This window comes from Lonchura striata, chromosome 3 (assembly GCF_050655825.1).
Source record: "Lonchura striata isolate lonStrDom1 chromosome 3, ASM5065582v1, whole genome shotgun sequence".
Classification (NCBI taxonomy): Eukaryota; Metazoa; Chordata; class Aves; order Passeriformes; family Estrildidae; genus Lonchura; species Lonchura striata.
In genome coordinates this window covers 45,127,672-45,154,143 of record NC_140705.1, presented here as the reverse complement: position 1 = coordinate 45,154,143, position 26,472 = coordinate 45,127,672, and the positions used below count along the sequence as shown (strand labels likewise).

The 26,472-nt window shown below is 35.1% G+C and overlaps 1 protein-coding gene across 5 annotated transcripts in view; it reads right to left on the bottom strand.

Annotated features, from left to right (window-relative positions):
- FIG4 (FIG4 phosphoinositide 5-phosphatase) overlaps positions 1-26,472 on the bottom strand; it is a 51,612-nt gene that overhangs the window by 2,224 nt on the left and 22,916 nt on the right. For all 5 annotated transcript variants that reach the window (XM_085574971.1, XM_031504394.3, XM_085574970.1 and 2 more), the window contains 13 exons: positions 26,062-26,159; positions 25,191-25,324; positions 24,622-24,738; positions 24,186-24,231; positions 22,853-23,001; positions 20,125-20,291; positions 17,242-17,380; positions 14,458-14,516; positions 13,707-13,854; positions 12,822-12,905; positions 9,914-10,109; positions 7,414-7,496; positions 4,373-4,462 (listed from right to left, as the gene is read on the bottom strand). In XM_085574971.1, coding sequence (XP_085431097.1) covers positions 4,373-4,462; positions 7,414-7,496; positions 9,914-10,109; positions 12,822-12,905; positions 13,707-13,854; positions 14,458-14,516; positions 17,242-17,380; positions 20,125-20,291; positions 22,853-23,001; positions 24,186-24,231; positions 24,622-24,738; positions 25,191-25,324; positions 26,062-26,159 — 1,510 coding nt within the window. The remainder of the gene's footprint in view (positions 1-4,372; positions 4,463-7,413; positions 7,497-9,913; positions 10,110-12,821; positions 12,906-13,706; positions 13,855-14,457; positions 14,517-17,241; positions 17,381-20,124; positions 20,292-22,852; positions 23,002-24,185; positions 24,232-24,621; positions 24,739-25,190; positions 25,325-26,061; positions 26,160-26,472) is intronic.

Here is a 26,472-nt window from a genome sequence, read left to right as displayed (position 1 = left end):
CTGTACTTACTTACCAATGTCACTATCCAACAACAAAAGATGTCACTTACTCAAATCTAACTGGTCTGGTTCACTAGCAAGTGGGCAATTAAGTAAAGTGCAAAACAGAGCCATTACACTAAAATGATACCTTCTCTATTTATTGATTGGTTTCTAAAGATACGACATTTCTGATGCACTAATGACTCAAAAATCCTTTCCTTAGGTACAATGGAAGCTGGGCAGCAAAGTCTATTTAATTTTGAGCATTTAATAACCAAATCTCAATTTTCCTCCTACTTGCATCAACATGATAAAAATATATTGAAAGAACCTCATGTTCGTGAGTGCTAACTTTGATTAATAACCCTGTATTAAGCTGTAACTATTTGTAGAGTGCTTGTATTATCCAGTCATTTAATTAAAAGTTATTTCTCTAACATATTCATGTAAAAATCTACTTAATAAATTTAATATCTTACAATAGTCATGAAGTAGAGCACATTATTTATGACTTGGCTATCAGGTTTCCCTAGAGACTTGTAATTTTATGGCCTCCCAGTGAAAATTATGTAGACAGGAACATAAGCTTTATGTCATGAAGGACAGCACCCTTGACATGCATTTTTCAATTATTTTCATCCCACTTATGAGCAAGATTCCTGGTGCTATGGTTTCACCAAGAGTATCATTGTCTCTACAGTAAAAGATACAGTTAAAACCTTCAGTTAGTTATAATAAGGATATTCCATACTTCCAAGGAAAAGTTCATGATGATGTAGATTAGCTCTCAGAGAGTCACCAGAAAGCCACTGCATTTGTTTCAACATTAATTAGTTCTCCTCAAGTCTATGAAGAACATCTAAAAAGTAAACAAAATCTACTTTTTTACCTTGTTTGAATCCTAAGCAAATATCCATGAAGAAGATCAGAGGGCTAGAGTACCTCTCCTATGAAGACAGGCTGACAGAGTTCAGCATAGAGACAAGGAGGCTCAAGGGAGACATTTTATCACCTTCCAATGCCTAAAAGGGGCTGCAAGAGAGCTGGAGAGGGACTTTTTTAAAAGACATGAAGTGATGGGACAAGGGGGAATGGCTTTTAACTGAAAGAAGACAGTTTAATTTAGGCATTAGGAGGAAATCCTTCACTGTGAGGGCAGCGAGACACAGGAACAGGTCACCTAGAGAAACTGTGCTTGCCCTGTCCCTGGCAGTGTTCAAGGCCACGCTGGACGGGGCTTTGAGTAACCTGGTTTAGTGGAAAGTGTCTGCCTGTGGCAGGCACATTCTTCTCTCTTTCAGGATTTTTTCATAGAGGAGCACAGAGGAAAGAAAGAGAAAACAATTTCTATATGTGCTCCTTGTTTACCCATGTGGAATGAGTTTGGAGAATTGTTTACCTGGGCTTGATTGGATTCTGGTGAGGATTGTTTGAGACTGGTGGCTAATCCAATCCACCTGCATGTGGATTCTGGAGAGAGGGTCACAAGTTTTGAGGAGTTAGATATGGTAGTTAGACAAAGTAGCTATGTAGTTTTAGTATCTCCTTTAAGTAGTATATTAACGTATTATAGTATAGTTATAGTAAAGAAATCCTTCAGCCTTCTGGAGTTGGACATCATCATTTCCTCCCACTGGGTTCACCTGCATTTACAATGTCTGCTCATGGTAGGGGGTTGGAGAACTGGATGGTCTTTAAGAGTCCTTCCAGCCCATTCTATGACCTGATCTGAAGCAAAGGCACTGAAGACAGCTTGGACCCTGATGTATGCATGAGCCATACTTCAGCGTAAGGATGTTTAAGTGTGTCCACACTCCTCTTTTGTGCTACAGGGAGTCAAAACACTCAAATTCCTTTCCAGGAAGGAATAAAGTTTCTTGTACTCCTAGACAAACGTATGAAGTACATTTGAAAAGGTTTTGAGAGTGTATTTTCATAACAGTATTATTTATATCACACCAGAATAAGCACTAGGGAATTAGGGAATTAGGAACAGGTGCTCTGTATCAGCCAACAGTAATTACACTACAGTAGAGTCTGTCTTCATACACATTATAATAGATTGTGCTAAAAGTAGTCCAGCTCTGTTTAGATGTAAGTAAAATTCCATCAATTTTCCTTCATGGAATTTCTAAGAACAAAAAGAACTTCAATATCCTTACACATCCTCCACTCAACTTCAGTACTATTTCAGTGCATCACTTTGGTCCCTGTTCAAGTCCCCATTTTTTATTTCTAGTCTACATTTACAGTTTCTAAATTCAAGACAGAAACTTCAGTATTTATACAATTCATATTTGAATTCAGAAACATCACTGCAGCAACATTATAAAAATAAGAAATATTTCTTCTTTTGTAATGGCTTCATGGATTTAATTAAAATGGTCAAGTGATTAAAATTGTGAAACGTGGGGTTATTAAAAAAAGCTTTTCTTGAGAAGTGTGGAAAAGACAACTAACCTAAACTTAAATTATATCTCACTGGTGATATGAATCCAAAGTTTTAGACTGAGTACTTAATTTTACTATGAAAAGAACTGGGGTTTGATTGCATTTGTATCATATATGAAGCAACCACTTGCAAATTAAACTGGTCAGATTTTTTTTCAATTTAAAAGGCATCTAACATGAAATTAATAGGAGTTAGTATATTTTTTTAATTTCTTCAAGAGCTCCTTGAGAAACAAGTGCAAGCTGTGCCTTAGCTGCTCTTACTGAAAAACCTCCCTCTCTGCCTGATCTTGAGTACACTTATGTTCATTCTATTATATTTCTCAAAAGTTAGTATTCTCCAAGGAAATTCCTGATTCAGAGCAGAATTCAAACTTGGTAAGAGAAAGCTTCCTTGTTTCAGAGTTAACAACATGTCTTTTAAGAATGGCTACATTTGTGACTTTAACTAAAAGAACAATCTGTCACCATCCTAACAGTATTTAAACATTCTTAAAATGTTACAGAACAAAACACAAGGAAAATTTTTAAGCAGTCTAGTGATATAGTGTAATAAAAAAGAAATCACCAACTCTAAGATATTCTATTTTCTCTCTCGTGCATAGAGGACCATGTTTGGTAGAACTGGCAAGGAGAGATGATCTACATGACTTCAAGAGGAGTGACAGGAGGCACAATTTGTGTGCCCTATGACTTTTACACTTCTACTATTCAGAGACACATGGAAATTACGCTTAAGAAAAGAGAAAAATTAACATCTGACTATCCCACAGCCACCAAAATCCTATGTAGAGACTCTTTAATGTGTTGATTTTACAGCAGCTCAGCATTGGGAAAAAAATTACATTTAAAGGAGTAAGAAAGAAATTATTATCTTCTACACTGTCTTACATGTTGGGAGATTTTGCAATTATAAAAAAGAAATTGCCTTCAGTCATAGCAAAAAAATATTCTTCTTCTTACAAAATATTTTCTTAATAAACTTGTCTATTTAAAACATTCAGGCTTGTTCCCTCAAATTGAAAAACAGTTTTACAGTTTGCCAATCTAATTTACTACTTTAATACCCATTAGGCATGTTTTATTCTAAAACTACAGGCTCATTTACCTACAAATGTGGTATCATCACTTTAAATGTAGGTAATACCAAGTTACTAAACACTGCTATTAGACAGTATTGTCTCATACACAGCATTACATCTGTTTTATGTCATTTTTTCTCAGCCCAACTGAGACTCACCCAGTCTCTCTCCCTATTTAGGTATAAATGCTGTGTTTAAGGTTTCCTCACTTCACCAACACAGAGGGGTAGACAAGAGGCAGTGCAGGAAACAAAGGTGAGGCTTCTGTAAATCAATGGACTGTAGAAAAGCTCTTGCAGCTCTAAGAAGTGGCCACGCTGTTGGATAAAGGATCACGTACCCCAGCAACAGAAGTAAATAAAATTCTGCCTTGCCTTGGTGAAACTTTAAGCTGCCTACACTACATAAAGATGTCAACTGGGAAGGTAGTACTTGATCATCTGAATTTTAAATCCTGGTTCAATATTAGTATGACATTTGGATAATACCATGACCCTTTTTATACACTAGTACTAACAAATGCAACTTTGAATGTTTTTTAGTGAAGAGTAGACAAGAAGAAATTTCCCTCTAAACTCAATAAATTCAGCACTTTCTGTTAATTCAGGATTGCTAATACTTTTAAATACAAACCTCTTGATACTACAAAAACTAAAGAAAACAAAAATCAGGACTCCCCAAAAGAACACAAACAAAAACCAAAAACCCAGTTCTTCATGCTATGCATTGAAACCCCTTATGTAGTAAAGAAAATGGAAGTGTGACTCTCAAGCAATTTAACATGAAATTTACCTGATCAGTTTTCTTATCTAGAGGACAAAAGCAAAATCAGGCTAAAGGGAAAAAGAAATACTTACAAATTTATGACCTTATCCAAGGGCTGCCTTGAACAAAATTGTTGGCCGCCCTTGTCTTGTTTATGCTGACTCTGTCCCAGCTGAACAAACCTGTGAAAATCAGTAGATCGACTAATAAATCAAAGAAATAAAAGAATTATCCTCCAAAAATCATCAGACAAAGAAAATGACACTAAGAAATGAGATTTTGAGTCATTCTATGTAAGTCACTGAGCATGATGTACTTCTCTGGTTAACAAGAGAGATTTTTAGAAGTTCATGATGCATGCATGAACTCAGAACCTCCTTTGAAAAAAGATTTGCTTATCAATTGGTGTCACCTAGTATGTCATGGGAAGAAACAGGCCTCCCCTAAGAAACAGGCAGCCCTCTACAGTCCTTCCCATGTCCTTCTCAAAGCAATCAGTCAGAGGAATAGCCTATGGAAAAATCAGCAAAAGACATGAAGTCTCTCAAGCTTCAGATTTCAGTCAGTCCTCTACTGAAGTCAATCTAGTTTATTCATCTGAAATGGTGCTAGTCCAGATGACTTATTTACTACCACAACCTTTTGGGGCAATTTCTCCATCTCCAAATATTTGCTGCTGTGAAATATGGGAAATACTGTCATTTTTTTTTTTTTCCTTGGCAACGAAGTGGAACAAAATCTTCTGAAAAGTAGTTTACTACTAATCTTAGTCACTCAGAATAGGAGGAAAAGCCAGACAGTTTCACATGCAAATATATGTAACTATCTTACACTCAATTTATTCACTCTCCAACAGCTGTGCCACTGGAAAGACAAGTAAATGTCAGTTGTGATTTACTAGTTTAATTTTCTGAGGCAGAGAGTTTTTCTTAACAGTGAGCTTCCATTTAGCTTAAGAAGTCTTACTGGTCTACTTCAGGAATATTTACTACATTTTAACAAGCAACTATTACCAGTGCAAAACCAATTGCATGAAAGAGTGTACAGAAGTCAAATGAACAACATGTTCCTAAGCAACTTATTGCAGCTTTTCTTTCTGTTACATTCAGATTCTATACTGTAGAAACAAGCAACATCAACTTTGACTGTTAAAGGAATAAATACTTACATTACTAAATAAGAGAATTTTAGGTGGAATAATGCAGGAGTCTGCTATTGAAACCAACTTAAAAAAAAAAAAAAACAAAGGCAAACAAACTGCATAAGTGTTTTAATTAATTGCTTCAAATTATTCAGTATTTTGAAAATTACAAGACCTAAATGCACACAAGCAAGTTTCCTGACATCAGGAAGATACCATACACAGCTGATCCACAGCATACAACCTCAAATTATTGGAGGGACTTCCTGTCCCTTCCAAATTCAACCAATCTGGACTTCTGTGATTTCTGTTTTGATGAGAATTATCTCAGCCATCAGTGAAAACAGGCTGAATAGATCCAAATTACTTGTAATTTGCATTTGCAAATAGGCTTAATACAGATCAGTTGACATAAAGTAACTTAACCTGAAGTACTTTGAATCTGTGAGACCCTAATGAAAAAACATGTAGCATGTCCAGCGATGTCACGTGAAGTCAGGATCTTACAGCCCCACTTCCCTCATTACAGTAACAGAAAAAGGCTTGATGTGAGAACTGTCATCATACTGTGAAAGAAATTGCTGCTATTCTCAAGCGATGTACATTTTGCAAAGTATAGATTTTACTGACATCCTCTATTATATAAATCAGCACACCAGACCAGAAATAGCACTATGGCTTGTTAGCTAAAAGAGATAAAGAATTTGTATTTTTTTCTATTTTTAAAATCTGCATTGCTCAAAGGAAATGAAATAAATGCACCGTTTGTCTTGTTTTTTGGTTTTTTTCTTAAAAACGAAATAAATAGGGAGCTTCAAAGCCTCCAAAGGGTTTACAGTTTTACATTAACAAAAGATTGAACATTAGTCCAGTCTGAAGAAATTAAAAAATTGGAAGTAGCTGCAACTTTGGATGTTAACACAGAGTTGTTCATCTGCACAGAGAGACTCACAGTAGATACGAGCTCACACTGGGCCATTTTCAGAACCACAATAACTACCTGCTGTATCAAAGGATAGTTGTCAAATTTGCATCCATCTTCTAGGGTTAAAATAAAAAAGAAACAAAGGCAGAGGCATAGACAAAGGTAAAAATTTCAGATATAATGAGAAACATCCTCCTTAACCCTATTCAAGTGTAGGATCTTCAAATGACTCAGCTTGTAGGAAATAGTTAGAAGTGGGAATTTTAAAGAACAAAAGAGTGGAAGAGAAATACCTACAGCTACAGAAAAAGTAAGAGAAAAATAATTTTAAATATAAAGGAAAAATGTTTTGAGTGGATTAAGGAACTAAGTCAGGATGAAACACCACATGTCACCAAATTAGGTATCACAGTGAATTAAAATTTCCCTTAAAAACTGAAAAGGTTTCAAATATTACAAGATAGCTATTGCTATCACACATTAGAAACTAAAAGCAAATGCACACAAGGCCATTTCAATGCATGTCTCAAAAATATTCACTTCAATATACACACAGTGCTTTCCTGAGATGACGTGTAGATATTTTAGACCCCTGTAAGATATCATGTTAAACAAAAAGACAACTTCTATTACTTTATATGCATTTTTACAGAATAAGCTATTTCATTATGACTGACTTGAACTGGAGTAATTAAACAATCAAAAAATGCAAACCTCACAGATTACAAAGCTTACAATCATGGAACTATTCTTATGGAATTTACTTATCAATGTAGTATGGAATTCCTATGAATTTACTTATGAATTTCTAGACTTATATTAAGTGACAGATATTTCTTTTACAGCATCTTTCATTTGATTTAAACTCCAAATTTTGCTTTCAGAGACATCTGCACAGCTTCCACTGAAATCAGCATTGACACAGACAGCTGAAAACAGGTTGATTTTGAAAGAAATAGCATATATAGACAAATTTCTCATTTAAGTAAGTTTAATCAAAGGCAGCACTTTGACAAAGCACACTTAACTAGCTCAAATTATCCTTTACCACTGGAAATTTATCTCACCTTGCATATATTGCAAGATCATCTTCTGAAGGGGTATCTGAGAGATTGACTCCATACACATCTCTTGTTGACTGCACTACATTCTGGAGCATAAGAAAGATTCAGATTAAGAATAGTGTAACAACATCCAAAGAAAGATTGCTCTTAAGAAAAAACTTCCTTACAAGCCAAAATATCATTTCAGAAGTGCAGACAAAAACAAACAGGTTTCTCACATCCACAACAATCATTGCTTATACATATTTTTTAAAGAAAGTAATTTATTAAAAATATTAATCAACACATTTATTCAACAAGTAAAGAATTCTTCAAAGATATCATCAGTTAAAACAACATATTAGGAGAATAAATTACATTAATAGAACATAATGGTGTAGTTATTAAATTTTGTTCTGTATTGAAACTTAATATAGAATAAATCATATTCATTCATAACATGCTTCCACATTTGCTTTCACATTTCCTGCTGTCAATTCTGCAATAGTTACAGTCCTCAGGTTGAACAGAACTATTTTTATTTTATATATTATGCAATCATGTCAGTCAACTGTAACAAGGAATCAGTGCACATGCAATAGTTCACTAACTGCGTCCAGTGATTCAGTGCTAAACTGAGGGGGTTTTTCTGACAGGACACATAAGTCAAATAAAGACAATTTTCTCTTAGTTCAAAATAATTCGAACAGCTTCAGAAAGGTATGTCCTGACCTGAAGTATAAATGAATTTTTATTAACTTCTCAGAGATGTGGACAGAAAGGAGCCAGCTTTTTGAGTACCCCAGATAATAAGGAATTGGATGAATTAACAATGTAAATTATGACTAAAATTCAATGCATGATAAGGTGCTAAAATATTGGAATGTATTTCTTCACACCATTAATAAAATGTCAAAATAGCTCACCCAGTTTTTAAACCACTGAAATTCTGTATTTCAAATCATACTTTGTGTTTACATACACCTTTCATTTAAGCATCTTAAAAATCAAAAAAAGATATTTTAGGTCTGAGTGCTGAAGTGTGTTCAAAACAAAGGGAAAAACTGCTGTGAGATAAATTATGCAATAGTAGGAATCAAGAAGAAAATTTCAACTTGGATTTTTGTTAAAAAACCTAGAAACCATCTGATTTGCTGGAGAACAGGTACCCTGTTATTCAGAGATAATGGAAAATTTTTAGATAAAATACCTTGTATAAAGACAAATAAATAAATAAATGTGCTTGTACTGGCTTAGGAAGGAGACACTATTGAAGGCTGAAAATTCATTATCTAAGAACACACAACCTTAGGCTAAAGACTGAATAGAATCAAAATTTGAATCAAGGCACTCCATTTTATGCAAAGGTTATAAATACTCAATTTTCTTCAGAAGTGATAACATGCACAATACTATAACCATTTAAATTAGCTGTGGCTTAAAAAAAAAAAACAAACCCTGCCAGACAACATAAGTATTCTGCAAATTTCTATGGTATACATTAGCATAACCTTTTGCTAAGATGCTTTCAATGGTATCCAAAATGGATATCTACAAGAAAGAATTTGAAGAACTATTAAATGAACTAATAAAATAGATACTGCTATAATTTTTTTTACAACTCAGTATTTTCATTAAATTAGCACCCAAGGGATTCCAACAAAATGGGAGTTATGCTAGCAAAAAAAGATTAATAGTCCACAACTGCAAATATACATTCTTTCTTTCCACCTGATTGGGCAAATGCAATTTATTTCACTATTTTATTAATTGTCATTATCTGCAACCTTGGTAGCAGTAATAGCCTAGGACCTGTGTGGTAACATTATCATGCACATTTTTGAAGTTAGTTAATTTTTTTTTAAATGCCAGACCACATAATTATGGGACAGCAATTTGAAAGTGTCCACATAAATCAGGTTGAAATTTAGACAGAATGAACATTAATGTACAGTTAATCGACCTAAGCAAGAGGCATTGTCCAAAGCAATTGCTTTGTAATTCCAAAAGGTGGTTCTCATTACCTCAGGTTCATACTACATGTCTTTCAGGGGGTTTGCTCCAGGTTAACTCCCATGGACTAAATGTTAATTGAGTAGGTAGATAAGTACATTCCTGGAGAAAAGAATCATTTGCATGCTCCAAGGCCACCTAATGATGTGTTCCAGAGCACAGTAACAGACAATAATCAGACATGCATTAACACACGATCTGAATTAACACATTAATACAGGTCCATTTTAAATTACATAATGACCCAAATACCTTTCAAATGCCATAGGTTTCTGACAGTAGTTTTCTTTTTTTAATGCTATTTTTGAGTTTCACTATTACATGACAGGAAGAACAGAAAAGGTTAAGAAACAGTTGTGCTGCACTTATGCTAGTATTTACACAAAAAAAAAAAATTACACTGAGACCTTTGTCACTAAATTTCTCAGTGCTTTTCTTCTGACTGTTCTATAATGCTCTTTTAAGGGAATGTGAATTTTAAGCTTTCTTGCCTAACATAGCAATTTCTTACCTCTGTGATTTTTGTATTGTCTCCTGTATCAGTCACCTTTACTGGAGTTGAACGTTGAGAAACAGAACCTTCATCTTCTTTATCTGTCCCAGAATCATCTTCAGAACTACTTGACATTGCTTCCTCGCTTGGGGGTGGAGGAGCACTAGCAGCTGTTTTGCGCTGCAGCACAGTTTCTTCTCTATTATTTTTGTTCCTATATGGAAAGGCAGTGTGTATTTATGAAATCAGCAAGATATTAGCAATGAATATTTAAAATTCCTAATCTAGGTTACAGTCTTTCCAGAGAAATAAGTTGTAACCTCTGGGGCAACTTTTTGCTCATATTTTAAAATCCCTGATTGATTTGTCTTCTTCAATTTCTTCTTATTCCAGAGCATTTAAAGAAAGCCTAAAGGATCCTGTCAGCTTTTCTCCATCAATTCTCTGATTCTTAAATCCCTCCCCACAACTGCATAAATAAAAAAGAACCAAAATTAATTGAGACAAAATCTTTGATTTTGATCTTGGAAAAAGTTTCACTTTCTGATTTATCACAGTATCCACTCCATTAGCTTCCTTTATCTTGGTTCCAAATCTTAATGGTAGTGTCACCTTTTTTCACTTTATTTTCCATACCTCTCTCTTCAATTTAAGTCTTTACTCAGCAACATTTCGTGATGCAGTATGTATTTCTCACTCAAGAAATTCTAGTCAATATGAAGAGGTGCCTTATTTCAAGAAGCCTTAAAGATAAAGCATCTGTATGTAAGCAGACTAACACTGGATTTAGCTGTATGCACTCTGAAAGTACACATTATTTTGCCCAGCAGAAATCATACTGCATCCTCTCCTACTGGCCACAGAAGAGTATTTAGTTGCAATTTCCTCCCAGACACTGTCACAATATTTCAGGAAAGGCAGTTAATGAATAAACATTAACTAATGAATAGACAGTTTAGAGACAAATCCCTGGAAATAGGGAAGGAACATCTCTTCCTTGCTGCAGTGACTGTCCCATGTTTCACTGACAAACAGTGTGTCTCATTCTAAAGGAAGACAGCAGCATACTAAAGGCTGTCAAAAGAGCTCATATATTGATGCAAATGCTATTTGGAGGTGTAGGTCTAGTGCTCTCATCAGTATCACTTGAACCCAAGTGGAGCACATCATGACTGTTACAGATGCTGTCTCTCGAAGTGAAATTCAAACAGCAGTTTATCCCTGTCCTGAATTACCTACACTTTATATGCTCAAAGAACATGTATAAACAAGTAGGAGAGTCCTCCAAAGGTTCTCATCTGAGAGCATATTCCACCCTCAAGGGCATTATTGTATCAGAAAAAATCTTAGAGCTGGAACAAATGCCTTGGGGAAAATAACACCATAGGCAAAGTTTGATTTCTCACTCAGCAGAACCTGACATTTCCTTGGACTGAAATATACAGAAAGTTATGAAGACATAAGCATTCTTTTTAGGGAAAATAAATTGATTTTTCCCTACTTTTCTAGAGGAGGTGAAGGTCACAAGAAAAGCAGTCCTTTCTGAAAGCTGAGTGATGGAGCAAGTAGCCAAACACTGGTAAGAGTGTTATCCACACCCTGCTCCCAACATGTATTCAGCCAAGATCTAGGCCTCCTTGGGACCTGAATGCCTACAGACAAAAAGAGATCACCAAATTTCCTTCAGAAGTGCCTCAGATCATAAGATGATGACAAATGAGCAAGGCAAAGGTACCGCCTTTTGCAAGGCCAAATATGGGTGAGGTGCAAGAGTGAAGCCATGTTTTACCCTACAACACAGTCAGTGAAGGGGAAGCCTTGTAAGTGATACACAGGGAGTCCTGGAATGGGGCTTTGATGGAGCTGATTCTCTGTCACACATCAACCCCTAAAAATCACAACAAAGAGCCTGAATAGAAGTACCTTAGAAAATTATATAATGGTCAACTATTTAATGGAGTACCTGGAGACAAATTAATCCAAAATCTGACATTCTACCACAGCGGAAGAATAAAGCTTATCCTCAAAATACTCATAAACTCAAATTCTTAGCAGAGATAAACTGTGTAACAGTTAACAGTCTTCCTGTTTATTCCCAGGGAATCAGTAGCATGAAATGAGGTTCTACTGATGATAAGCGTAGTCTACTCTCAACATTTATGGACAATGAGACCCTTAGGATCAGAGAATATGAGAGTCAAATGTTCCAGTATTTAACAGAACAGCAAGTTTTCAGAGGAACTTATAATGTTGTGACAGCACAGTAACTACTGACAAAAGGTTTCCTTAATATGAGCTGCCAAAGAGAGAATGAATTCAGGAAGATTCTGCATAGCCCTTGTGGGACACAGCAGTAGAACAAAGAGAGTAACAAAGCAGGTCCAGGATGCAAAAGCAGCTAAATTAAGCATTCACTTGTCTCAGCAATTGTTGCTGGATTATTTTATATAATTTTAACCATAAATATTTTATCAAAGATATGCTGAAATTGGCACTCATTGCTGCTTCAGAATATGCACTATTTATGAAAAATTTATCATTTTTTAAGGACAACAAGAAAATATGCACTGCTGTCAACTCCAATAGAGAATAGAGTTACCATTATGATGGAGAGATGATCAAATTTTAATAACTTCCGCGTATTATTGATAAAATCTTCTAATGAATTGCACTTTGAGGAACAAGAGAAAAAATATTACACAAGTTGAATTAAGAATTCCTAGTGTCAAAAAAAATCTCAAATTAGATGTGATTTTCAAAGTGTAATTAGTGTGATTTTCAAAATTCCACAGTGTAACACCAATGAATTTTTTAGTTCCTGTGTAACATAGAATATTCTTCACAGACACACACATAAAAGTTTATATATTTTTATTACAATTTCACTACTATTAAACCAGAACAAAATTTCTGATTTCAGACTTACCCCAACACAGACTTTCCAGTTTCATCAGGTTTACGAACAGTGAATGGACTTGGATCAATTCCCACATTCTTAGGCATAAAGTCTCTGCCAAAATAGACAGGAAAATGTGTTCATGAACAAAGTGCAACACAACATTTTTAAACTTTCTGGAAGGACCACCTCTAGCATCTACCTGGGAACTAAAGAAAAAAAATCATCATAAAGAGATATCAAGTTCTATAATTTCAAGTTGATGGACATATAACCTAGGTATTGAAAAAACTTTCAGTTGCATAATTTAGTTCCATAAAACAACTGCAAGTGTCACCACTTGCCAAAGATGCTGGAGCATTGTGCTCCATTCCTGTGCTGAAGAGGCCTGGTAACTCAGGGCTTCATACATGGTTTTCAAAATGCTGCCAAAACACAAATTGGGTCAAACAGCTACATGAAACATAATCTGCCTGGAAATATTTAGCCAAACCATGATTCAGATTATGCTCCAAATAGCCAGCTGACTGCTGCCAACAAAAAAAACCCAAAAACATCTGACCAGCTGTGAGCACCAGATGAATTGAAGAAAACAACTGCAAAACAAGAGCAGAACAATGGAAAAACAATTGTTTTGAAAGTAGCTTCTGTGATGTGAATCACAGTTCATCTCTCAGGCATCAAGTGCCCCGACACTAGGCACTCCATAACAAAAATTAATTGGAAAACTAATTGCTATTTTAACTGGTTGGTTTTTTTTAGAATAACATTTCCATGTAGCATTATGATTTAGTTTTAAGAACTTTGCTAAATTTGAAATTACACGTATTTAACCTAATAAATCAAATGCATATTTAATTCATATCGAATCAACTTCCATTCAAGGATTTAGAGTCACAAAACATCTCAATATACCGTGTAGAATTGGTCATTGCCAAGCAGAAGGTCTCATCAAAACTGCTCAACTCATATGGCCTAAAAAACTCATTGTGGATATCAATTTCCTCTTCATATTTGTTGAATTTCTTCACTGTCAACTTGCGTCTGTTTTCAGCACATGTCACTGAAGGGGGAAAAAAAAATCTTTTTACTTGCAATTACTGACTCTTGCAAAAATCTAATCAAACAGTAGCCTGCTCACCTAGCACCAGGCAATGTTTTCCTACAGTCATATCCCCTCTGAGACAAGGAAATATGACCTGAAGAAGATGCATTGCACATCTTTAATAAATATGCATTATCAACCATTGTTGATTTGATTTCATTTGATTTCACTTCATGATGACAATTCCTAATAAAACATGCTCCACAGCATCCCAGAGAAATAAGGCACACCAGCTATATTGTATCATCTATGACAGGAATAGGACCACCGGCACAGACTATAAATAGATGCTAATGGACAAGAAAAAAAGAAAAAAATAATTAAGTGTACCCTAGCTCACAAACATATGAAGGTCAAGTTTTAGCCACTTAGGTAGCTCTTGCAACCTACAATTGAAAAATCGTATCTCCTTGAGGGGAGAGGGCATGGAAAAGTATTTAAGAAACAATTATGGAAACACTCTTTTTTCAGATTCAGGATCTAAAACAATTTAAAAGCATTTGTGACTAAAACTTTTTTTTCAAGATACTCTGGAAGGCAAGGAGCAAATATAGGTCCTACCTTCATCAAAAGGAAGAGGCAAATGCTTTAGCACACCCGAGGTCCACCAGTAAGTATAGCTGTACAGGAAAAACAGAAACACAATTGATACAGAAGATTGGATCTTGCACCCAGCCTATCCAGTTTGAACATAACATTCACCCATCCATACAGTGTCACTTCAGCAAACATTGCTGAATTGGAGAGAGGATTTCGACAGGTCTCTGTCCAATTACTTTGCTCTTAAATCAAGAAGTTTAAACACACAAAACTCAATTCAGATATGGACAGAACAGTAGTTTTGTTTCATTTAAAAAATACGTTTCAGGTGCCTACCTCTACAGCAATGAAAATTAATGTATTAATGTTAGTAGATATCAAAAGTATTTATGTATTTCTCCTGTTTTGGCCAATGAAGGGCGGGAGGAGTGGGGGTAAGGCATCCCTTCCCAGATGTTATTCAGATCCCAAAATTTAGGAAAAATATATGAAGAAGTGAAGGTCAATGATAATAAGATCGGATGACTGTCAAAGCAGCTGACTTCTACACAAAGAAATACATTTTGATGTAACAGCTGTCATCAGTCTGAGAACTGTTGGCATATCCAACAGCAAAATCCAAGCCCTGCTGGAAGCTTATTCAGGATTTCTGTAAAACAACAAAGGAAGTCAAGCACCATTCATAAAACAAAGTACATTTTAGGTTTCACTCATGTTTACACATTTTTATTGTCTCTTCTCAAATACACTTTAATTTCTTCTCTGATTTACTCTGACAGTTTCCTCTATTTCATTACATGGAATGAAAACACAATTGTCTTCATTAATTTTTATTTCAAATACTTGCGTATTCACAATACTGTGAGGGCTGTAATCAGTACTAATGTGGTTATCTCCTACTCCTGTCAATGTAGACATCTGCAGCTGACACAATGAGTGTATTCCCCTAGTCAGGGATAGGCTTGTTAGTGGGATTTAGGAGATGGTACAGGACAGGCAGGAAAACGCACTTCAGTTCCAAGAACTGTGTATATCCTAGACAGTAAGGAATGAGTTATGCTTGATGGCCCTGCTTCTTCTTAAAGTACCATGCTAGTAAGCAATACTCTCCAGTGCCTTCAAAAATTATGCAGACACACTCAGCTTTGTCACCTGCATAAATGATAAGTAACGTGGCAAGACAGTCTCCTTTTCCATACTCACTGTCCTGTCCTGTGAATCATTCATTATATAGAATTTTATAGAAATAAGGTATGAACCTTATTAAATATTTTCCTCCTTATGAGGAGGCAATTACAATAAAGAAAAAGCGCAGATAGTCAAGAAGAAGTTTCAGTGACAGGAAACATCATCTTCCTTCTCCTATATCCTTGATTTCATTATGAGTGTCATTATTTCTTTTGCTGCTGTGCCCAATGAACATAAAAGAGGCACTACACGGACAGGCAGGAAAAAGTTACACAAAGAACTTGTCCAAATGTTTGGCAGAAACAAAAAATCACTTTGAGGTTTTTTTTTGCATGTATTTATTTCACCTAGTTATTACAGGAAAGTGTCATTTTTTTCACATAATGACACATCTTGATTGCATATTATAACTGCTCAGAAGAAATTCTGGTTAGAATGAAAGGTAAAAATAATTAACAAGTAAATGAAGAGTATCAACATTTCTTTTTGATAGTCTTTTGAGGACAGTATGTGTGACAAATAATAGATGGCCTGTTTGAACAGAGTAACAGGTAAAAGGGAGACTAGAGCATTTGCATATTTGCAATATATCAGCTGAATTAATTTTACACATACAATAATGTTCAGAACAAGTAGTTGAGAAAAATAATATTGCATTTTTAATGTATGCCTTAAATAGCACTAAGTTGTATGGTTCATATAAGTTACCTATAAGAGAAGCCTCAGGAGACAATACAAGAGGACTGAAATTCAGAAAGAGCCATATCATGTGCCAGCTGCTACAATAGGTCAACAAATAAGCAGACAACAGGGACTGATCACACTAGTTAAACACTTGAAGTTTTCCTCAGGCAAAAATCTAAATGCAGATATTCAGATCTGCCATTTGTACTAAAGAGCTTCAGAGCTCACAAAATGAATAAAGATAAAGCCAGCCAAAATCCTAAGAGATTATTTAGTTGACAAGTTGAGTACTGTCCTTTTTGTCAAAATGGATTTTTTAAAATGCATAGTATTCATTGTCTTGAAAAAATTTCCCTCTGTGAAGCAATTGAATTACTTTAAAATTTTATACTTTATTACTTCTGTTTATTACCATGCAACTACAGTGGAATGCAAATGAAGAAAAATAGTCTTAAAACAGGCTAGACATAGGCTGAAAGGAAGGTAGAAAATCATGGGTTTCTTGGTATGCACAGCTGCAGACTAAGTGCAGTACACAGAAAAATAAATGTTATCCTTATCATATAGTCTCAAATTCAACCATTAATAAATCTGACAATGAATAATGCACCTCTATACTGCTTAGTGAAACTGTAGTAACTGTACTTCAATGCGACACTGAAGCATTTTACACTTTAGGATGGAATATCATATGAAATTAAGCTTCTTTTTAAGTACCACAGGAAAATAACATACTAAACAAATCCTTTGAAACACCAACATTCAGCATTTTTTGGTAATCTCTTGAAGGTGTTTTTTAAGCTTTTGTATAAATATAAAAAACAGTAAGCAAGTTTTTGACAGGCTGACTTAATTATTTGATTAGCAACATGTATTTTTTACAATGTATTCGAGCAATACAAAATGAAACAAAAAAACAGAACAGCAAAATACCTTTGCCTGGTCTGTGACAGACTGAGGGTGTTCTTGTGATGCAAATAAAAATCAGTGGGAAGTTCCCAGAGATGTGGCTTTCCTTCTGCAGGCTTGAACACTCCCAGAAAGAGATTGATAGAATCTTGCCTGTCCGCATCTGTTAGACAAGAGGCACACTTAAGACCAGGAGCACTGCACAGCTCAAGCCCATTCAGACACTGCTTCTCTTTGCTCCTAAGAGACAGAGTGCCTGTGTCCTATGACTGCTGCAGGGCCCTCTGGGCTCCAAGCAGCACCATGGAACTTCATTTACAGCAGACCTGCTACACTGCAGGGCGTGTGGGGCTGGTACCAATGCTGCCTCTTCCCTTGGCTTCTCGCTCAGGAGCCCAGGCTTGGCAGAAGTCAGACCTCACACTGCAACTCTGGCTCCCACATGTGTGCATGAAGCACATGCATGGATTAGGCATGTTTCAGGAAATCTGACATACCTTAGTGAATTTACTGCAGCCTAAATAACTGAAAAATGACTTGATGAAATTAAACAACATCCATACAACACAAGGTTCCAAAAAAACATACAAATGATGAATTCTTTGGGATTGTCTTGACAATACATAGTAAAATGATTAAATTTCACAAACACCTTTTAGTAATTTGGACTTGTTTCCTGTTGGTTTAAATCATCAATTTAGCATGTCATATTCTAAGCTCCACCAAATTATCACTCGATACGTGTCTTAATTTTCTCATCTGTAAACTTAATTAGTAGTAACAGATGAAAACACTTTCTTATAAGACTAGATTATTTTTAGATTCATGTATTTTGAATGACAGATAAACAGTAATGTGTGGCTAAGAGATTTCTTTAGGAAGCAGTGAAGAAACCTCTTTCAACCTTGCTCTGAATCATATATACAATTCAGGTATATAAAATACACGAGCATTAAAAAAATGTTTCTCAGATCAGAAACACAAGGGAATGTTGATTCATGAACTAGCTAGCCCTCAGATTTTTATTTGCATTTTAAAGGATATATGATTAACAGCAACAATAATAAATGCAGTACAGCAAATCAGCATCTTGGTCTAAAACTGTTTCCTTTTTCTCTGCTTTCTTAGAAAACTTAAAGAATAAAATGATCTCTCTTAATGTGCCACATTAACAAGCAAGCTGCTGCCATCTAAACAGGCAGTGTTGGACAATGAACCTTTAAATATCATTGAAATAAATATTTTAAAACTCCATACTCAAAATGCAATAAAGTAAGTATGACATTGAATGCTACATTCCAACAATGTCATCTTCAAACATAAGGAACGCATACAGCACCAAAAATATATGCCTCAAATGGGATCAAATACCAAAACCATAAGTAAATTGGGGTAAGTGTGTAGCACCTTTAAGAAAATTTCATTCAAAGACAGTACTGACTTCAGTAAAGACTAATGTCTGTTTTTGTACTTTCCTACAAGCTCATTGAGATGACAAGATGGACTTTTTTTCTAAATTTTTTCTTGTTTTTGTAACATCTTTTTTAGAATGAATTATTTCATTACTAGAAGACATGCGTATCATGACTATCCTTGCAAGCAGACCACAACCCCAAATGTGAACGTAGTACTTTGCTCAGGCTTCTGCCTAACTATTTCAGTGGCTGCCATAAAAGTGAACAGCTCAGAAATTTGTTCCATCTTCTATCACATCTTCTATCTTCCATCTTCTGTCACAGTACAGGTGACACTGCAGGTATGCTACCTTTGGCTCAAAAGAATTGATGAAGCCAGACTTTATTGCCAATGCAAACAATAAAAGACCACATCACAGAAATAAACAAGTTCTCCATTTCCCATTTAGTTTGGACAAATATGATAAACAAATTACGTGAGTTACATTCGGAAAAGTTACTCTGAATGGTGTGCTCTCAACATTTGTTATATATACAAAAGCAGTAATTTTAGCCAAAGAAATCAGAGATTACTGAAGTATTTCTAGTCATTGACCAACTCACTGTTTTAAAGTTCACAGTCTCTAAATAATTACAGGTTACTAGGACAAAGGAAAAAAGGGTACTTCCACCCCTGGCTATGCTACTTTTGTGAAAAAGATTAATAGAGGACTGACAGAATATGTATAACACAGTAGCACTCAGTGTTTACCTTTCTAATATGTCTTAAGACTGTCCTTTGACCATTCTTTTAGATCTTTTGCAAGACTTCTAAACACACCACAGTACTTTTTCTTGTTGCTTTGCATAAGGCTCAGTGTTTTTCAAAGTTTTCCCTTAGCAATGCTGCCCAGAAGAAAGTAGAACACTTGGTGTTCAACTAATCAGCGATATGAGCTAATAAAGGAGTAAGTTCATATTTTACAGCTTATTTAACTGAAAAAGACTAGCTTTTTAACTTGTTTTTTTTAATTTTATTTTGTCTTTTTTACCACAGATTTAACAGTTTGTAGCTTCTGTTTATACAAAGCAATTACATGCATTACAGCTTGCTTTGTTTTGAGCTCTCAGAAACAACATAAGAAATACTCCACATGAAGCCTTCTACTCATGTTTGGATTTACCAGTATCCTTTTACTTGCTGAAAACATTTTGTCCAACATTTTGAAACTCTGTAACACTTACCTGCTTCTCTATTGATCTACAAATGTCACTGACAGATGCAGTGCTACATGTGTGCATTTTCTAAACAAAGGGCTGCCTGCTACAACACAGGATAAATAAATATATCATAAAATCAGATATGTTTATCAGAACCTATTTAAGATGTTACTAAATTATTTAGAAATTATAGTATAGAGGAACTGTGTCATAAGGTCATAGTGCAGATTATTGAAACATCATGAGTAAGATGTTTTGTAAACAAGACTTGAAAGAAAGCACTTAAATTTACCTGAGAAAGCATTACTGTAGTATCTTGAGAGTGTTTGCATAATATCTTTGGAATGCTGAGTCCATGGAGCAATCTTTCTGTAAGTTTTTACTCTATGGACAAGCTGAGAGCCTCCATACTGCAGAGAAAGCGTGTCCCCGTGATCTTCATATAATTCCTCAAATAATCTGAAGGAAAAGCAAAATGTATCATCTATGAAACTTCTGAGCAGAAGTTTTTAAGAGAAAATATAATAAGGTCTTTCTACAAGTGCAATAAAATTTCTTCACCTTTACTCAGATAAATATGTGAAAATTTTATTCAGACATAATAATTCCTAAGAAGGTTTAGACTGTGAGATTTTTCATTACTTTTTAATATAAAAGAGGTTTACACAGAGTATGCAGTTCTGTAGATTCAGGAAGAAGATTAACATGTCCTACTACTTAATGAGGAGAAAACAAAATAATTTATCTTCATTAACCAAGGCATGTTTAATACATTAAAAGGGACAGAACATATCAATATCTCAAGGCTATATTTCCTGTTAAGTTCACCAGGAATGAAGTTAGCGCAACCTTCCAAAAATCTCTGTAGTTACAATAATGATGACTCAAAGGTACAAAATAAATAAACATGACTCGTAAGCAAAGTGTATGGAAGTTAGGTAACATTTGCCGGAGCTGGAAAATCTTGATGTAAGCAGAGAGCAAAAACAATTGGCTAAGAATTGACTTGAACAAGGAGAGCTGACTAAAAAAAGCAAAAAAGTCCTCTGGCATCAAGAAGTTGACACTATCCAAACTGGGACTAGTCCAGATAGCAAAAATTAAACAAGCTTCCTATCAATGACAAAAACAAGAAAACAATCTCGGAAAAAGAGGCTATTTTAAGGAGACGGTGTTCAGTCTAGAAGATAAGAGACTGGAAAGTGCTTCTCAGAAATAGAAACCATGGCCTTGCTTGGGCAAGAAAATGACAAGGATGGTATTCTGCTAAAAAGACTGGAAGTTTAGTTAAGAGGCAAAAAACCTCAAACCAGAACAAAACAATCCCTCCCCAAAATTAAAAATTAAACCCAGTCATTAAACCTGTGGGAATGTGTTCCAAATCAGTATAGGAAGATAAAAGTAATTCAGGCATCTACATGTTATACCCACAGATGAAAGAAGTCCTTGAGGAGTGAAAAGGAAGATAGAAACAAACAACAAAATAAAATCTAAAAAAAAGGCAAGACAACAAAAGCATTGTTGTCTTGCTCAAAAACAAGACAACAAAACCATTCCCCTAATAAAGTTTCCAACAAATGGGACAGTATTGCATATGCAACCATCTGACTGAAGTTCTCCTGGAAAGGAGCTGGATGAAGAACATTTATCTGAGCAGCAAACCAATTTTTGTAAAAACTAAATAGCTGTCCAGCAAATCTTCTGTCCAAGGTCAAGTGCAATAAGATCAATTAGGAGGAAACATCTGCTAAATAACTTTAAAAAACAAAACAAAAACCCCAAAACAACAGACAAAAAATGCCCAAAGAAATAACCCCAAACCCACTTGCCTCCACAGTAATTATTCAGAGATCACAACACCATGTATGAGAATCTCATTTGTTTCTTTGGGTTTGGTGGGTTGGTTTGGCTTTTTTGACTAGTAGCCCCAGGAGGCTGCACAGCAACTGGTATTGGCAGCAGGAATTATTTATTCCCAGAGGTAAACCTGCAGCTCCCAGCAGCTGAGAGATGGAGGATGAGAGGCACTGCTAGCACACCCAGGAAGCCACCAGTGGGTGCTCTCCCTGGCCACTGGGCAGAGGCCAGGAGCCACCCACCTGTACAGTGAACCAACATGCTTGCAGGTGAGGGGGTTTTTGCAGCACATACCAGCTCCAGGCACCAGGCAAGTGCTGGAAACTAATGGGGAAAAAGAGGAGAAGCTGAAGGTATATCTCAAGTGAAGGGGACTGAAACCTGACTACTTGTGTTTTCTGAATACAAGTTAGGTCTCCATGCTCTAAAACTATCAAACCACTAATTAAAATCAGCAATGAAGCCATAAGTTTCACAGTCACAGCAACAGCTTAAAGGAATAAACACACAGCGCCTTAAAGACTCCTACATAAATTTCTGAAGCATGTGTACAAGTTAAGCAGCTTAGTTCACCCTTACCCCCAAGGCATTTCAATACCAATGCTGGGTTTTCATAAAGAGATTGAGGATGCTTGTATGAGTACCATTAACACTTGATCTGAAAGAATGCTGAAAAACTTTTCTTCAATAAATCAAAAACCATTTAATCTTCCCAAAGAAAAAGTAGGAAATAGCAAGGTAAGATGTACTTCTATACAACTACTAGTTTGGCATTCTTGATGAAAGTGTGTATTTACTTCAGTTTTCACTCTGTCAGCATTTTGCCTCAAGCAATTGAAGCAAGTGTAAAAGACTGGGGCGGAGATTTTCTTAAATTTAGTTCTAAGGAAAACACATCTCTTTAAATCTCTTTTATAAAAAGAATTAAGTCAAGCAGTTATATTGTAAGACTGATTAATATCCCATTCCAGAAGATCAAACTTTCAGCATGACAGGATTTTCTCTAGATTTCACGTATGAAAGACATTTTAAACTTGGATAAATAAACATGAAATCATTCCAGCAGAAATAACTGTACAGTTCTTCTACATGGACATAATTCTCCATAATCTGACTCAAAATTAAAAATGAAAGCCAAGACACACTCTTTTAATCTATCTTACCTTACAGCATCTGTATCAAATTGTAAATTTGGTTTATCAATCAATCCCAATGAATACAACTGGTAGGCCAAAGCACACTTTCCCACCATAAACTGGGCTGTGTTAGTGCGATCTAAACAGTCCACACAGTTGGTTCGAAGGACTCCAGTCTGGTAAAGCAATCCAAATAAAAGATTTATCTTAGTCAACAAATTACAGTGCTCATTATTATTACTTTTTTACTACTAAGTCTTATCAAATCTCAAATCATGTCTTTACAAAAATTTGAGGAAAGACATTTCTAATAAAAGTTCAAAAGCAATTAATCTCTAGCAAGCTACATCAGATGGCTGTCATGCCTATTTTCAAAATGTTCTTGCTTTTATCATCACAGCAACTGGATGTTCCTTCAACTCACAAACAGCCCTGAAGAAGTCACAATTTGGATGTGACTCACAAGATGTCTAGTCAGCGATGAACTGTGATCTGAATGCTTACACATATGTCACTGGTGACTCTCAAATTACTAAAGATAAAATAATCACTTTCCTACTACAGATAAACCTGTAAGATTAACATTAAAAAATAACTAGGTTTAATTTTTTTTAATAGATAAAATTGTATCTGCTCCGCTGTTTGTCCGCCCTCAACAAACATATCCCAGTGATCAGCTAGTACAGGAATGGTCACATGCTCTCTAACTTGCAAGAAATACAAAATTATGAATGGCAAGTCAAAGCACCTACAGCTTCTTAAGAATATGACCCGCGTTCAGAGTACATAAGCATACATTCAGGTATAAATAATAGTGTATGGTTTTCAGTTTCATCAGTACTTTTCTGACCTTAAAGGAAGACACGTTTCTAGTTTTATTTTCTTTTAGTGCTGGAAACTGTAACAATGTACAGAATATTCAGCATCAGTGAAAATGTCAGTAACCCATGTTCACGTGCATGAATATGTTACCAGGGTTAAGTATGTGCTTATTCCTCACTTCTTTTGTAGAACATTTTATGATGCAGTTTGCTAAAATAGTGCTGGTTTAACTTTCACTGCACTGGTAATATTACAGACTAAACAGTAATGGAAACCAGTTTAAAATACAAGCATTTATCAGACTAAGTCCAGCAAAGATACAATTCAAACACCATAAGGTTTTGCGGTACTATGCAAGAACTTTAGGCCCTAATTCTCAATCAGATTTATAGGAAGGGCAGCCATAATAATATGTACTATAAATATTAATTTAAGAGCACTCTGTGAGTCACCAATCAGGCATTTAAGTGAAATGATTCACTGTTCTTTGGGAGTGCTGACCTACATCACTATGAGCTAAAGAAGTATATTTTAGTACCTGCAAGCGACCAGTGGAAACAACACAACCTCCCAGTTCTTTCCACCTGAAAAAGAAACAAAACAGAATGACTTTCAAATTGTTTCATAAAATAACAGATCACATCATGTATTGATCTACTCAGTGACAAATAGTTACTTCTGGATTTTCAGGGACTTAAGAGTTCATCTGCAGCAGTCTAAGCAAATACAGTTTCTATTTTACAAAAAAATGTTTTACATTTTGTATTTATAAAACCATAAAATCCACTGGTTAACAACAGACTCAGTAACATTTAGATGACAATTATTTTATTAGTATGCCTCAAAATAAGTCACTTAGTAATTTCCAAATTAATAAGTCTTAAAATAACAAACAATTTAATAAACGTAGAAATTCCAAACAACTTTCTAAAGAATAGGTGCTATTCATTATGCATCAAATAATTTATAGGTACTTTTCATCTGGACGCAAGATACTGCAGTAGGAATCAGGTCGATTTACAAAAAATCCAGTCTTCTTCACTGCACTTTCTGCAATCACATTCAGTCTGTCAAGGACATTGCAAAGTTTGCTGAGGAGAAGGAAAAAAAAGAGACAGTCAAGATACATTAATACTAAAAAAAAATCTCTATATATAAAAAGCTTTTCAGTAACAAAAATTATTTAAAAATAGGACCATATCACAGCTTTATTCATTCAACAATAATTATGTCTATGGTTTTCTTAGATTTTACAGGGGAGAGAGACTAATTGTATCTGAGCAATTTTGCTTCTTTTTGATAAAAAAATATTACTTAAAATAGAACGGGAAGACATAAAAACCCTAAAACTCCTTGATTTTTATATCACACTGATTTTTCTCTACCAAACTTTCTGTGATTCAAAAATATGAATGAGGTGGAAAAGGATCCTCCTGAGTCACATTCCCTTGTTTTGTTTGCAAATTGCTGTTTTGTTCAGTAACATTTGCTTCCATATGTGCATTGTAGCTACAAGCACTAGTACAGAAAATACTTTTTCTACCTTTTAGTGTATTTGGCCATATCCCAGGGTATATATATAATTTCATGCTCTGGGGGTAAGAACTGGTTGAGATACGTCACAGCAGCAACAAGCTCTTCACTGAGAATCCTTTCATGCTTTCTTTTTTCACGTTCCTTTAGCAAAAAGAAAAGGAATTTAACATCAAAATTTTCATTAACAAACATATATAACCCATATACACGCACACATACACATATGCATATATAACGGAAATCAAAAGTGGAAGCGGCAACAACAGCAGGCAGCACTTCATAAATAGTACAATTAAAATAAAAGCAGAAAAGATAGAAAAATCTGAACATTCTAGGTTTTTAACGATCATTTTGTACTAATAGTAAAAATCACCTGTTTCAACTGTGCATAATCATTGGCTGAAAAATGGTATACTGAAAAATGGTATGAAAAATGGTAAGCATAAAGAAGAAAATACAGAAATAAAAGTGGCAATGTAGATGAAATTGAGAACCACAAAAGAGAAGCAAAAACACAGGCAGAAAGGGAAGCATCCCATTCAGTTGTGGAATATAGGAGGACAAAGGGAAATCCTTCTCCATTACTGGCAGGAGATGGCAAACAACAGCTCCCATCTCCCAGTCTTGCAATAATTTTTGAAAATTAGAATTGTGTTGTCAATGCCTGAATATAACATTTGTTTTCATAGAACCATAGAATGGTTTGGGTTCAAACAGACCTTAAGGTCATCTAGTTCCAACCTTACTTTCAATGGAACCATACTATTTCAGTAGCTATTAGTGCTAAATTAAATTTAGTAATAAATTTATTTGGACTTCAAAAGAAAGAAGCGTAATATAAAAAATCAAACACACAGAACATATTCAAAATATTGTACCTTCACAAGATTCAATATAATAATGGGAGAGCCAAATCTCTGAAGCATTTGGTCAAAGTGAAGAGCAGCAACATGTGCATAAGGATCTGCTTGGTCCACTGAAACAAACATATATTGAAGATGATAACAAGTGAGCTGTAGAATTTTCCCTTAATAGTACTCTTCACAAAAGATGCATTAATTCTCTGGTAGTAATGACACAGTTAAATACTTTCCCCTCTTTTCATGCAAAAGCTGTTAAAAAAATATTCCTTTTGCTTCTTAAATTTTCATTAAATGCTTATAAAGAACAATTATGCTGGCCCCATTAATCTCAGCTCAGACATTTTCCACCATTTTCAATGGGTTTAATATTTCATCCACAACACTAAGATAAATGTAGCTAACTTCACACACAAAGTAATACAAAGA